Raw genomic sequence first — 15,813 nt, 5'->3', positions numbered from 1 at the left:
CAATCGGACCGCGCACTGGACTCACAATCCAGGTGTCACCAGTTCGAATCCCGCGGCGGGCGCTCTAAAATTCTTTGTGTAAATATGGGTATTCGGCGCCGTCGCACTATGGGGTTTCAGGCGGCCATAAATCGAAAAACCGACATACTCTAATTATTTTTTTGGTATTTTTTTTCGAAAATAAACATTCTAACTAAGAAAAATCCGGAGTTTGAAAGTTGTAGGTTCAAAATTCACTGAATTGCAGACCTTCAAAGGCGAAAATGGTAAGAAAAAACATGTTTTTTGACAAAAAAATGATTATTTTTCATAGTTGTACTGTGTAGCTGTTTATGTATTTTTTCCTGCATCATTATATATATTCAGAAAGGTAATTGATTCAACTTTTCAATAACATTTTTCAACACACACTTTTACAGGCTAAAAAAAAATATAAAAATCAAAAAAGATGGATTTTTATTCAAAATTTAGTTTTTTTCAACTTTGTTAATGGAGTACTTTTTTTGTGTGCATTTGTGCGATCTGAAAATTTTGCAGCTTAAAATTTGAACCATGTCCTAACTTGTCTCCAAATTTCAAAGTGCACTTATGTGCACTTTTTGAGTTATGCCATTTTGAACATTTTGATTCATGCAAGAAAATTAATGATTTCGCGTATACGCTTGGTTAAAATCACATTATTTACCTGCGGAGGCAGAAATGACGTACCTGCTATGTATGTTTTGAAATTGATTTGATATTCATGACTTTGTTGGTACCCTAAGTACGTTTAATAAAATTAGAAATTCCTATTCTAAGTATTTTACAGGAACGATTCGTCGAATATTCATATTAGTTCGTTGTTGTGTTCTTTTGAAAGTATGGATAATAATACCGTAGTGTCCCTGTACGATATAACGAAGCAGAAGCACTATTCTGAAAACGTGAGAACTGCTTTCGAGTATATTTGTAAGAATTACAACATTGCAGAACCATCACATGATCAACTCAGGGAAAAACCACAGAGGAAAAACTACGCATGTTGTTCTGATTGTTCTGCTTCAAAATCCCATAGAAGAAGTTCATATTTTAAGTAATCTAACGACAATCGGTTATATAGTGATTTTGATTTAGAAGAATTTATCGTGGAAAACGTGAATTTTGCAAGTGGATCAACAAAAAACGTGGACGAGAATCCATACAATGTTCCATAAAATAAACCGTCTAAAATTCTAAAACGCCGCAAAAATCAAATTTTAATTGGAAGGGGAGGGGGGGGGGTTGGGTCTTCAAAGAGAGGTGGATTTTAACTCAAGAAGAAGGGGAGGGAGATTGAACGTAAATCAGAAACTTTAACATAGCATAAACCGCCATTCCGTGCATCAAATAGACAGAGCAAGAATATTAAAATTCACCACTTTAATGCATGTGGCCTCAAATATATGAAAAAAATCGAAAATTAAACTTTTTTTTTGGAAAAATATCAAAATTCATTTGTTTTCATTATACTAAGTACAAACAACACAAAAAAGTCACAGAAAAGCAAAAAAAAAATTTTTTGGCCGCTCGCTTATATGGAAATACCCCATAGTGCGTCGCTCCGTGCCATACTTTCATACACTTAGGAGCCCAGGGCGGCGAAGTCCTTGAAGATAAAAGGAAGACACTAGTGGTTGGTACTAGCAATGGTGGCCGACAGCTATAAAGTCAACTTCGTTACTTCATATAGCTGTATCTCGGCAATGATACAACCAAATGTCTTCAAATTGATTTTAATGAATGTTGAAAATGTATGTTTTAATATCCTGAAAACAGATTAAAAAAAATTAAGTTTGTACTCAAACCAACCTCTGACATTTTTGCCGATTTACATGTAAGTAACCCCTTAATTCAAAAACTTTTAAAAAATACATGTCGTCATCCAGAATCAAAGTGGTCAAATTATTTAACAAATTTTAATTATTTTTTGCAATTCCGTTTTTAACTACTTTTTTTGCATTTTCGAACCGGTTTACTTTTCTGTACCAAAAATAACAGAATAGAAAATTACTGCACTAGTATCTAAAAGTAACATTTTTCGATATTTTTGTTTTGAACAGCGAATTTACTTAACACATGGATGTTTGACATAAAATGTATTCTCTCAATTTAATCTTATAATTTTATCAAAAAATCTTTATTTAAATTTTTCATAACATGTTTTGAGCCAAAAAACACAATTCAATTATGCATCAGGTACTGAACCAACTTTTTTTAGCCCCACTTGTTAATCATACAAAAAAATATGAAAAGGCAGTTTGGAAATCAACTGAACATTTATTTTGTTTCTTTTCATTTTGTTTGAACCAATTTAAAATATGATAATTGAAAAAGTTTTTTTTGACGGCATGTTTGAGACGTAGTAGATTTTATTTTATAAAAAAAATCTGTAAATTCCAGACTGGACTATCCATAATTTTTAAATCCAAAATTACGGTGATATAATATTGAAAAAAAGAAATTTTTTAATTTAAGCTCCATTTTAATCAAATTTTCAAACTTGAATGGTTGATTGCCTTTTGAAATACAAATCGCAAGATTTTGCGAAAACAAGCTGGTTATATTTAAAACATTTTAAAATTTCAAATAATTCTTTACTGATTGAAAGAGTTTAACCCTCTGTAAAAAAAACTGCTCTAGTTTCAGAGTCATCAAAGAAATTCCTTGCTGAAGCTTTCGCTCGACATTATCGGCAATTTTATTCCGCAAAGCTTTTTCAAGCAAAAGCTTTCCCTTCCTCTCAATTTTCTAGCACGCTTTCTCTCAATACTCTCTCTCAGATTCCACCACCACCAACCATCCGTCTCCGCCGCGCTTGCTTGCAAATTTGCCAAATTTCACCTGGCTTTTCCACGTGACTCTCGTCGTCGTCGCCATCCGTCGCTCACCCTCTCTCGCTCTCTCCCGTTGCGCGAATTCCGCAACAAGTGTAGCACCGCTCTCGCTCACTCAGCTGTGGCGGATTTTTTCAGTTGTTTGAAAACAATCCTAGCAGCCCGTCCCTCTCGCTCACCTCGCTCTGGTGAGCGTGGAACAGCACGGCATGCTTCGATCGCGCTCACCCCAGTCTCAGTCCGTCAGTTGACCGGGACGTGTTCCCCTGCGAGGGGGTTCACGACGACGAGTTGCGAGTTGTTTTTTTCTTCGCTGATTTTTTCGGTTTGTGAAAATTTGTTGGAAAAGTGAGGAGAAACAAGAAAGGAAAAAAAGAGAGCGAACGCGCTGTCGCTGTGCTGAGGGTGTTTGTGCGTTAATCCAGGTGATGACAAGAAGAAGCATGTGGGGTTTTGTGTTTGTCGTTTCCGATTCATTAAGTATTAATTTGGCGCGAGTGGACGGCGGTCGCGCGTTTTTGGAAAATGGACAGGGTTATAGAGTTATGTAAATTTGAATTATTTTCAGGATTTTTCATTAATTCTCATTCTTAACTTATACAGATTCATAATTTGAGAATTCGAAATAAAAAAAAATTCAACTTTTGAAAAATTAAAATTGCAAAACCATTCCAGCTCAAAATCAGTAATTCTGAAATTTCAGTAAATTAGAATCTATTCCTATTTTGTTCATTCATCCGTGCCAAAGGCACCTGCCTGCATTTCGCGAGGGGGTCCTTTGCAAACATGGCTTATCCTGCATCGTGACGACGACACTCACCGTCATTTATGTGTCCTATTCGTGTGCTTCTCCTGAAAGCAATCTCCTGTTCTATGTGAGTTTGTTGTGTGTGGGTATGTTGTGTGCAAAGTCATGCCACTTTGGCCAACAGAAGTAGCTTTGTGTTGAAACAACAGACAGCGCTATCAAATTTAATGATTTATCACAACATGTAACACGGTAGTGACGTCAGGAATATCGACCTGAATTTGGGGAACCTTGAAAATAAAGATTTTTGAAACTGATTAATGCTACCATTTCCACTTCTTTCAGTCGTCAATTTAAATTAAGACTCTCAGTCAAAGTTTTATAAAAGATACAAAATAGATAAAATTGTTATAATTGTCAAAATTGTTAAAATTGTCAAAATTGACGAAGTTGACAAAATTTTCTGAATTCTTAAAAAAATAGAATTCTAAAAAAAATCGAAATTCTAAAAATACTCACAATTCTCAAATTGCTCAATGTAATAAAAAATATCATAACTGTCAAAGTTGTCAAAATTCTAAGAGAATCGAACTTTCCAAAATTATCTAAATTAACAGAACTCTCAAAATTGTAAAAAATGTCCAAATTCTCAAAATTGTCGAAATTGTATAATTGGACCCCAACATTCCAAAAGGGCACAAAACTTTTTTAAACAATAGTGTATCCCTTTCACTCGAATGACAGTTTGCATAAGATGTGAGAGGGATACACTCTTGTCTACAAAAGTTTTGTGCCCTAATGAAATGGAAACCACAAATTGTCAAAATCGACCAAATTGCAAAATTTTAAAAATTCCCGAAATTTTCGAAATTGTCAAAATTGACCAAATTGCAATTTTTCTAAAATTGCCGGAATTGTCAAAATTGAGTAAATTGCTAAATTTTTCAATTTAAAAAATGACAAATTGTCGAAATTGACTAAATTGCGAAATTTTTAAATTAAAAAAAAACGTCAAATTGTCGAAATTGGCTAAATTTACAAACTTGTCAAAATTGATCATTTCAAAAATTCTCAAAACTGTAAAATTTTTCAAAGTTTTAAAAATTGTCAAAATTATCAAAATAATAACGATTGACAATTTTTTGAATTTTTTGTCATTATTGACAAAATTGTCAAAATTGTTGAAATTGTCAAAAAAGTAAAAACGTTCAAAATGTCAAAATTTACCAAATTGTAACATTTGTCAAAATAGTAAAAATATCAAAAATTGTAAATATTTTAAAAATTGTAAAAAATTTCAAATTTTCGAAATTGTCATTATTGTAGAATTGTCAAAATTGACCAAATGGCAAAATTTTTAAATTTAAAAAAAATGTCATAATTGTCAAAATTTACAAAATTGACAAAATTTCCAAAATTGTCAAATTGACTTAATAACTACACATTGTCAAAATTATTGATTTCATTTTCATTTTTACCAAATTGTAACATTTAAAAAAAACTGTCAAAATTTAAAAATATGTTAAAATTGACCAAATTTCTAAATTTTTAAAAAAATGTCATATTGTCGAAAATGCCCAAATTTTCAAAATTGTCAAAATTTATCAAATTGTAACATTTCCAAAAATCTCGAAATCATACCATTGTTCAAAGTTTTAAAAATTGTAAAAATTATCAAAATAATAACAATTGACAAATTTTTAAAATTGTTATTATTGACAAAATTGTCGAAATTGTTGAAATTGTCAAAATGGTAAAAATGTTCAAAATTTATAAAATTGTAACATTTGTCAAAATTGTAAAAAATGTAAAAATTGTCAAATTGTCATATTTGTAGAATTGTCAAAATTGACCAATTTGCAATTTTTTTTTAAATTGCCGGAATTGTCAAAATTGACCAAATTGCTAAATTTTTAAATTTAAAAAAATGTTATAATTGTCAAAATTGATAAAATTTACAATATTGTCAAATTGACCTAATTACAGCATATTAAAATTTGTCAAAATTATAAAAATTGACAAATTTTGAAAATCTTCATTATTGACAAAATTGTCGAAATTTTTGATTATAACAGTTTAAAAATTCTCGAAATCGTAAAAATTGTAAAACTTGTAAAAAAAATCCAGGTTTTAACAATTGTCAATATTGACAAATTAACAATTGTCAAAATTGAAAAGAAGTGTCAAAATTTACCAAATTGCAAAATTTCAAAAATTATCAAACTTTTCAAAAAAATTTAAAATGTCAAAATTATTAAAATTGACAAAATTGGCAGAATTGACAAAATTTACCAAATTGACAAAGTTGTTAAAATTGAAAAAAAAATTAAAAAAATCGTCAAATTTGCACAATTGTTAAATTTTCAAAATTGACACAATTGTAAATTTGAAAAAAAATGACAAAATAGTCAAAGTCTACAAATTAAAAAAAAACAAAATTGACATTGTTTACAAAATTTACAAATTTTCAAAATTCCTAAAGCTTTCAATATTTATTAAATTATTTTAAATTTTTTTAAACTGACAAAATTAATAAAATTTGCAAAATCATTGAAATTTCTAATAAATACTAAATTGACAGAATTTAAAAGAATTCACCTTTTTTTACTTTTGCTTTTGCTCAAAATTGCCCTAATCTAATGTTTTGAGCTTTTCCGCGATGCAGATGCCATAAAATATGCAGCGAAAAGTTTGTTTTTTCCCCCGGGCCAAACCAAAGTGCAACATGGTCCCCGGAGGGGGTTGTACTCAGCTCAAGAGTGGAAAGGTGACAGACTTTGCACCCCCTCGAAAATGTAAACTTCTAAGAGGGTAATCCGCACTATTGTGGACCACCGATCGTTTGACGGATCCAAGTAGGCCCCAGCATCGACCACGACCACAACAGTGAAAAAGAAGAGAGAAAGCGAGTAAGAGAGAGAGAGAGAGAGAGAGAGAGAGAGAGAGAGAGAGAGAGAGAGAGAGAGAGAGAGAGAAGAGAGAGAGAGAGAGAGAGAGAGAGAGAGAGAGAGAGAGAGAGAGAGAGAGATGGTGATTGCACGTAGAAAGAGAAAGAGCTCCAGAACTGGGTCAAGGTAGCCAAGGTTAGACTTTTATCGATTCTGTGTGCAGCAGCAGATGCGGCGGAACGCGTCACGGTCTTCGTCGTCGTCGGAACTAGAAAACACTTCCGCGAGTCGCGAGTCTATCTCGCTCTAGCGCAAAGTAGAACGACGCGGCGGCGGAATCGATACAGCGCAGTAACGGGGTTTTACGACGATGATGAGCACTTAGATGGGCACGTTTCCGTGACAACGTTTGGGAAATTGTTTGGATCAACAATGTATCAAAATTGTGGATTAAATTGTGGCAGTTTGTAGGTTGATACTATAACTTTTTTTACGTATCGCAATCAAACCATCGAAGTTGAACTGTAGCATTACCAAAAACAAGTTCAAGTCTCGTCGTAATTATTTTTTCTGCGCGTGTCGCTTCGCACAAAGTGTCAATGAATGGCGAAAACCTCTCTTTTGAGCGGGCGCACACTTTTACCAAAAAACTCGCCACACTTCGGATTTTCTTACCAACACTACTCTACTAACGCCAGCCAACCCGATTACTACCATCGCAGTAGCCTCAGCTGCTGCCGGTTCAGCTTCTGTTTTTTGCAATCCCTAGCAGTCGGCTCGCCGCATTCAACCGGTAAGGATGGTTCGGCAGTGAATCGCAGTAGGCTGCTTGTGTGAGCACGTGTCGCGTGATCGTCGTTACATTTCCTCGGGTTGCTTCGGTCGGCGGATCTTCGTCGGGCGAACATTTTTTGGAGCGCCGGAACACTTGTGTTGATTCATCGTGATTCGCGAAAAAAAAAACATGTGTCGAATTTGACAGCGTTTTATGGCACGACGGTTAAGTGAGCGTTTTGTTTTTTGCTTTCACGCGGGAACGATGTTTACTCTGGTCAGTGATCGGTGAGGATCGCAGACGATCGAATGAAAAACTGCGAAGTAAGAATCGGTTGCTATGGGGATGGGACGAGGGGGTGATAAATTCCGCACACGCGTTTTGATGGAATGTCAAACTACTAATTGTTGTTTGTTTACTTAAGTCTTGTCAATCTTCGTTAGTTTCGGCACGGTTCAAGATTGTGGTTGTTATCATGTTTTGTCTCTCTCTCTCGGTTGATTGGGTGATGAAAGAATTTATTTTTATAGTTTCTAATCGCTTTGTTATGCAACGGAACAAATAACAATGAATCATGGGTGGCTTTGTTTGAACTTTCGTTATCAGCACATGGCGAGGATGGTCCAATTATGGACACTACAAAATATACTAAAATGAAAGTTTTGATTTTCAAATTTAATCCAGAAAATGTTACACAACAGTAATAAAAATAGCCACATGCCGCAAATTTCTAATCCAAAATTTAATTTTCGTTGCAGTCGTTTGTGCATAGTAAACCGCTGACCATTATCAGCAACTGAAGGATGAGATAAGAATTAGCCTTCTCTAAATCGATTTATTGTGGCGACTTGGCGGTGCACGGCCACGAAATAACCCCCAATTCTAATCAGGATTTTAACCCCTCGTAAAAAGGGGAGCTGGTGAATTTTGGGAGCAACCTCCTTTGAAAAATGTGTTTAAATTTCAATCATTTTCTTGTTATGATCAATGTAAATTTTGAACTGCAACATCGTCAAAATGCAAAATAACACGGTCACCTCGTAGTCATTGTCATCGTCGTCGTTGCCGCGAACCTTGTTTACATACTTTTTTCACAGACAAAGAGACGTGAATCGTTGGTCATTTTTATCCGAAAATTTTGGAAATTTGTTGTCTAGTTTTGACAGCTGGTTATACCAAATTATATGAAAATTTTCTAAAATCGGTATCTAGAGAATGGTAATTCGGATCGATTTTTTATATTGATGAGCAGAATTAAGTAAAAACAAATCCTGCTAAAAATAAAATGTTCATTGTTTAATTGACCTATTCATACACAAAATAGAAAAAAAAACGAAGTTGACTTTATAGCTGTCGGCCACCATTGCTAGTACCAGCCACTAGTGTCTTCCTTTTCATCTACAAGGACTTCGCCACCCTGGGCTCCTAAGTGTATGAAAGTATGGCACGGAGCGACGGGATTCGAACCGGCGACCTCTGGATGGATTGTGAGTCCAGTGCGCGGTCCGATTGATCCACACGGGCGGGACACACAAAATAGAACTGATCAAAATATTAGCTAAATTTTTATATAATATGATTTTAAGATGCCATGAAATGCCAAAAATTTTGGCAGTGTTTAAAATTCTGTAAAAAAAAAACATAATTTTTGAAAATGTCAAAAATATAAAATATTTTTAAAATGAAAAATCCGAATATTTTTTAAATAAAAAATCAGAATTTTTTCAAGGTAACATCAAACAAATATTTTATTTTGAGCATTCCTTGTATTTTTGTAAATTGGTATACAGGGTGGTCACACAAATTAAGCCCAAATTCAATCACATTACAAGCCCGGTTTTTTTTTTTGTTTTAGTTTTATAAGACTTATAAGACTCTAGATATGAACCTTGAAATTTCATGTCTGGAGCAACATGAGAAAAGGGCGGATAAGCATTTTATTTCAATGCTGATTTTCGCAAATTCTAATACCTATTGTTTCACATTCCGAGTTATGTGAAAAAATACCTATATTGCTTCAGAATTTGCAAAATAGTGCTTTTGAAATTGCTTATCCACCATTTTCTCATGTTGCTCCGGATATAAAATATCAAGGTTCTTTTAAATTTCCATGCTCTTAATTTTTTTTTACCTCGATTTTGCCTGGAAAAACGTGGTAAAGCTGAAAAATCTCAAATTTGAAATTTAACTTTTATATTCTTACATATATTTCACAGTAGCTTTTCTTTGTTTTTATTTTAAAAAGTACTGGGCCCGACTAGTGAGACCGGATAAGTTTCTGGAATGGCCGTGGGCCCGACGACTTTTTCCCACTTTTGAAGAAAAAAACATACCTTAAATTCCTAATTTGTCCCGTTTTACGGATCTTGTAAAAAACTTAAACGATTTTACTAAAGGTCATCCTGATATTATATAAAAATGGAGTTTTTTACCCTAGAAGTCTTGAATATTTTTAATTTTTTTCCGTTGATGTGGAAAACCGTTTTCAAGAAACTTTTTTGTTTACAAAAAAAGTAATTACAAACTTTTCTACAAAAAAAAAAGTCCAAAAGATAAAAATTGCGAAAAAACATAATTTCGAGAATTACTTAGTGTTCGGACACAGCAAATGTCAATCTTGTGCTGTGGTGAATTCATCAAGAACTATCAAATAAAATCAAAAAAATAGTAGATTCACAGATTCTGACTTTTTTCAATTTTCACAAAAAAACACAAATTTCTGACTTTTTCCGATTTTGTAGGCTGGTACAAATATTTTTAAAAGTTTTTGTCACCCCCCCCCCCCCCCCCCCTTCAAAATTGGCCCGAAAAATCAGGGGGCAAAAAAAATATTTTTACAATAAACTTCAAAATTTCAATGAAAATTCAAGGGCAACTAGCTGAAATCGAATTAAAATACAATCTCCTGCGTTTAAAATCATTTTTAGCATGTTTGGGTTTATTAAAACATCTTAAGATTTTTTGAAAATTTTCGATGCAAAATCTTTTTTTTCGATACAATTTTTGTTTTTGTCAGATCTTAGATTTTTTGAAAACTAATGATTGCAAAACAACTGAACTAGTGTAAAATGCATTTTAAAACACTTTTTTTCATTTAAAGTGAAGATTATGGCTTGTTATTTAAATTTTTATATTTTTTTATTTTTTTGCCCCCCCCCCCCCCCCCCTTGACCTCGGCCAGGGCCGAGGGACAAAAACTTTTTTAAATATTTGCATCGGCCTTATGGATTTTGTAAAAAAAAACTTTTACTATTTTAGTTAAGGCCAACCTGATAAAAATGGTCTTTTGTACTCTAGTCTTGATTATTTCTGGATAATTTTTTCAGCGAAAGAAAATCCGTTTTCAATATACTTCTTTGGTTAGAAAAAAGTAAACACAGAGTTCCTGTAAAAAAAAAATCAGAAAATTAAAAAACGCGAAAAAACAAAATTTAGACTCAGCGTGCGAACTGTCAAACTGGTGCTTTGGTAAATTCGAATTTTCGTGGTGAGTTTGCTGGTGTTTATTGGTTGATAGAATATTGAAGAGATTTTCGTCTGTTTGTCTATGCTTGGTGCGGTTTGCGGCTTGCAGACCGATCAAAGTAGGCGTCGCCGCCGCCGTCGCCTACGTTGTCGAAGAACGTGATACAAGAGATAGAATGTTTAAAAATATATCGCTTGCTGGTGTATTTTTGGCGGTCTTAGTGTGAAGTTGATTGGTATTTGATGAACTGGTTAATTTGTGGTTTTTTTACTAACTTGTTAAGAAGGTGTGTTTAAACCTTAATTTCACTTTAGAAAACTTTAACCACAAAAAATCGAAATGTCACTAAGTGAATGCACCGACTTTTCTTTGTACGGAAATAGAAAAGCGCACTCGCGACGCATTTCAGCCTGCTGCGACGAAATGTTCGCAATTTCTTTTCGTTCTGTCTACCGGCACAGACAAACAGACAACTGTCAAATGCGTTTTAATTAGCTGTGGTGAGTTTCAAATTTGGTGTGGTGAGTTACGTCCGTTAGTCCAAGCTCCGACGAAGGATCCTCGGCAAGGAGAGGGTAGGACATCGAAGTAGGCCGTTAGCACACGCAACAAGCCCAGAGTGGTTTGGACACTCGATTAATCGTGTGTGTGGTGCAGTATAGGATTCCACTTGAGGAAGAGACAATTAAACTGCTGTTACTGCTGAGTGTGTATTAATGACTCAGATATTATTCGTTAGAGTCCAGACAAGGTCTTTATTGTGCAGCAGCTTTGTGGGCAGAAGGCGGGTTGTGCTCTTATAGTTTCAGATGTCAACAAAGGAAGTTGATTGACTTGGTGGGATTCGCTTTTACGATATCCGTTTGAAAAACTTTCCATAAGGTCAATAATTGGTTGTCACCTCCTTTGTCCACCGGTCAGTAATGCTGAATAAATTACCTGCCGCTGCAGCGTAGACATAGTAACAAACCAGGTGATAATGATAGCAGACACTTGAGTTCTGCCAGACTGGATTGCTAGGGTGCTAATTTATTGCACATTAGCACAAGCTCAGAGCTATTAAAAGCCACCTGGCAAATACAGACAGCCAAGTGTTTGGCCGGAATTAGCTTAAATCGCGGAACTAAATAGCAACGAGGTGTGCAAAACTAATTAAAATCGAGGAGACACCGCGCTGCAATCCTTCAAAACGTGCCCTCTCAGATTCCTTGAACAAGTTGCTCAAGTACATGTTGTTCGTACTGTTTTCACGTGCTCCACGAGGATCCATCACCACCCATCCCTCAGCTGATAAGGAAAAATGAACTATCGCGCGCTGTTCAGCTCTCATTCACTCAGCTCAGAGAGAGTTCCGTCACAGCAGGCGGTGTCAAGCAGCCTGCCTGATAAGAAGCTCTATCTCGCGCGCGCACTTTGCCTAGTCGTCATTCATCACCCAATCCAAGTGACCATTGACCATCTCAACGCCAGTACTGGCACGCCGCTTGGCTCGATCGGTCGGTCAGAGCCTACTGAGCTGTTGTTGTTGTTGTTGTTCGATTGCTTTGCTTAAGGGGAGGTGCGAAGAGTGCAATTTTAAAGTGTGGCGGTTTGTTTCTTTATTTCTTTTTTTCTGTTTGCTTAATCGTGGGTCGTGAACTTTTTCGCACTTGGTGCGCGATTCTCGCGTGAAAGTGAATCGAACTCGCTGGGAGTCATGTTGATAGTGTGAACAGAATGTGAGTTTAGATTAGAGAGGTCGGTGGTGGTGACGGACCTTTTATGGTAGTGGGTTGTTGAGGGGCTCAACTAAATTTTTTATTTAAAAAAATCTAATTAGTCATTTTTTTCTTATCTTTTCAGTTCAATGGTTATCCGGTAGCTTCCAGTAGTTTTCGTAAAACTACAAAACATCTATCAAAACAGAAAAAAATAGTTTTGCACAACCAAATTGCAAAACCCAATTATAACAATGTGTACTTAGTGCAAGGAAAAAAAGAAGTTAAAAGTTTACATATCAAAGTGTTACAAATCTGTTTTAAGTTCAAAAGTGCTAATATAGAAGTTTAAAAAATAGGCGAGCCCTACCCAAGCAAAATGACCCACGGACCACCTGCCTCGCGGAAGCGTCCCCAAAACGGAACCACTCCGGCCACGGAGGAGCACGAGGGACCGCAGGACAGCGGTCTCCCGCCACCACCCGATGGCGGCTGGGGCTGGATGGTGGTGCTGGCCTCGTTCAGCATACACATTGTCAGTAAGTAGAGTGGCTTAAAAAAGGCAATTGTTTTGAATTACCAGGGTGGCAACTAAGTCGATAAAAATTTCAAGTTTGCAAAAATTCACAAAAAAAAATTGAGGAAATATCGGAAATTTGTAACATTTTTTCAAATAATCAACAAAAAAAACGTCGGAATTCATTTTTTTGCAGTTTGTTCTAGTTTTTGAACATATTTTTTCAAGACCTTCAAAAATTGCCAAATGCATTTTTTTGCAATTGCGTCGTGAAACTACTTACTTTTCCTGTCATTCTTGAACAACGAAACAGCCTACTTTTCTATACCAAAAATAACAGAATCGAATAGTAACCCATTTCAAAACAAATGCTGAAAAGTTCTACTTTTCAGCACTGAAATGGATGCTGAAAAGTTGAACTTTTCAGCACTTGTTAGGAAAAGTTATACTTTTCAACATTTTTTTTGATTTGAACGATTCATTGACTCAATGCATGGACATTTGTCCTATAATTCTGTCCAAAGGGTGTTTTTCGGAATTGCAAAAAACGTTGTATGGAACTCGTTGCAAAACTTGATTTTTCATCACTCGTCGTATTTATCTAACTCGGTAAACCTCGTTAGATAAATGTACGACTCGTGCTGAAAAAATCCTCTTTTTGCAACTTGTTGCATAAACTACTATTTAAATATTTCATCACCGTCATTTTGGACCTCATTTTTTTTAATCGTTTTAGAGTAGTTTTGGGGCCATACTTGAGCACGGCAATCAAAAATAAGACAACAACAAAAAAAATCATTTTTCGATTATCCGATGTGATTTTTTCCAATGCCTTCGTATAATCGAGCTTGGACTGTATTGCAAAATATTTTATTGAACAAATTTTATTGCTTCAAAAAAATCAAAACGGTGAAAAAGCATACAAAATTTTGCTTCGTTTGATACTCATATTGCAAATTTTATTTTTTTAAGTATTTTGTGAAAATTTTAGTAATTCTAGTTTAAATTTTCAAAAGTTCCTATTTGCATAGGAATCCCATGACTCAAAAAAATTCTAATAAAATGAAAAAGCTAACAAAATTTCGCTTTCTTCCATATTGCAAATTCTAAAAAATTTAGTAGCTTAAAAATGGTACGGTATTTTGTGAACAATTTTGATTATTTCTAGAATTTTTTTTTGAATAGGTAAAAATGCATACACAATTTCGCTTCGTTTGATATCCATATAGCAAATTTTGAAATTTGGGTATTTTCGAAAAAATAAGATATTTTGTGAAAAATTCAGTATTTTTCTAAAAAAAAAACTAAAAAATGAAAAAGCTTACAAAATTCCGCTTTCGCCCATATTGCAAATTTTGAAATTTGAGTATTTAGAAAAAACAAGGCATTTTGTGAAAAATTTAGTATTCAAAAAAACTCTAATAGAATGAAAATCTTAACAAATTTTGCTTTCGCCCAAATTGCAAATTTTGAAATTTGAGTATTTTCGAAAAAAAATGGTATTTTGTGAAAACGTTAGTATTTTTCAAAAAAAAACTCTAATAAATGAAAAAGCTACAAAATTTCGCTTTCACCCATATTGCAAATATTGAAATTTGGGTATTCTTCGAAAAATAAGGTATTTTGTGAAGAAGAGCCAGATCGACTCGAGGTTCGAGCCAAAATTCTTAGTGGGAGTTGATGTAAATAAGTTTGACAGTGTTGCCATTTTTTCTAATAATAATACTGTATAATGATTGCTTTAGAAAAAAGTAAAAAGCCCCTGAAAGAAAAACAAACAGGAAAACATATTTTTTTAAATCATCTAAATATTTGTATTCGAAAGATCAGGGAGTTTTACAATATTATGTATTTTACATTTTATATATATATATATATATATATATATATATATATATATATATATATATATATATATATATATATATATATATATATATATATATATATATATATATATATATATATATATATATATATATTAGGATGGCTCGACATGATCGATTTTTCAGAACAAAGTTTTTTCGGTCCCTTTTGGGTCCCTGAACAACCCCCCAAAATTTGGGAGCGATTGGTTCAGCCCACACTTTGCGCAAAGCGATTCAATTTTGTATGGGATTTAGTATGGGAAAACCAACTTTTTTGTATTTTGATTTTTATAATTTTCAGGTTTCACTGAATTTTAAAACCAATACCGTAGGAGTGTAGCCCTGATTGTCCTCTAAAACTTTCCCGAAGAAAGTATGGTCCTATCTCTCTTCTGAAAAAAGATATAGCGTTTTCAAAAGTTCGATTGGAAAATAAGTTAAGAAAATTATATTTTCTGACAACACTGGCAGTACATTTACGTAATATGAGTACGACATTTATTTCTAACTCTTTTCAAGTGCATCCTAGGTAAATGGTGTCTTCTGGAAAGTTGTTGTATATGAACAGGGCTATCTTTTAAAAATATAGACGTACAGGGTGACACCACTACAGGGTGTCAACCCAATCCTAACTCTTTCTGTTGCCCATTTAGAGGATTGGTGTATTCGGCAAAGTTGTTGAGAAAGTTATTTAACGTAACTTTTTATCATTATGGGAACAGGGTGACACCACTACAGGGTGTCAACTCAATCCTAACTTTTTCTGTTGGCTATTTGGAGCATTGATGTGTTCGGCAAAGTTGTAGAAAAACTTATTTTATGTTTCCTCCAACAATGAGTGACGCGATGACACCACAACAGAAGGGAGGGGAGGATACTCAACACAATAAATTCTCAAGATGGTCTTTTAAAATATTGATTTTTGCAGCAAAAGTGCATAGATATTAATTTTATTTTCTCCAAGCTACATAAATTTATTTCGATGTTTTAGCTTATCTCGTG

The 15,813-nt window shown here is 34.2% G+C and overlaps 1 protein-coding gene across 4 annotated transcripts in view; it reads left to right on the top strand.

The window, feature by feature from the left end:
* Positions 1–3,109: 3,109 nt before the first annotated feature.
* Positions 3,110–15,813, top strand: part of LOC120422528 (monocarboxylate transporter 12) — a 30,511-nt gene continuing 17,807 nt past the window's right edge. Inside the window, exons 1-2 of one of the 4 annotated variants that reach the window (XM_039585990.2) lie at positions 3,110–3,277; positions 12,572–12,965. In XM_039585990.2, the coding sequence (XP_039441924.1) occupies positions 12,806–12,965 (160 nt within the window). In that variant the 5' untranslated portion in view covers positions 3,110–3,277; positions 12,572–12,805. Of the gene's footprint in view, positions 3,278–7,287; positions 7,587–12,179; positions 12,448–12,571; positions 12,966–15,813 lie in introns of those variants that run through there. The other 3 variants (XM_039585989.1, XM_039585991.2, XM_039585988.2) reach the window with 3 other exon arrangements.

The sequence above is a fragment of the Culex pipiens genome, chromosome 1 (assembly GCF_016801865.2).
Source record: "Culex pipiens pallens isolate TS chromosome 1, TS_CPP_V2, whole genome shotgun sequence".
NCBI lineage: Eukaryota > Metazoa > Arthropoda > Insecta > Diptera > Culicidae > Culex > Culex pipiens.
This window is presented reverse-complemented; position numbering and strand designations above follow the sequence as displayed.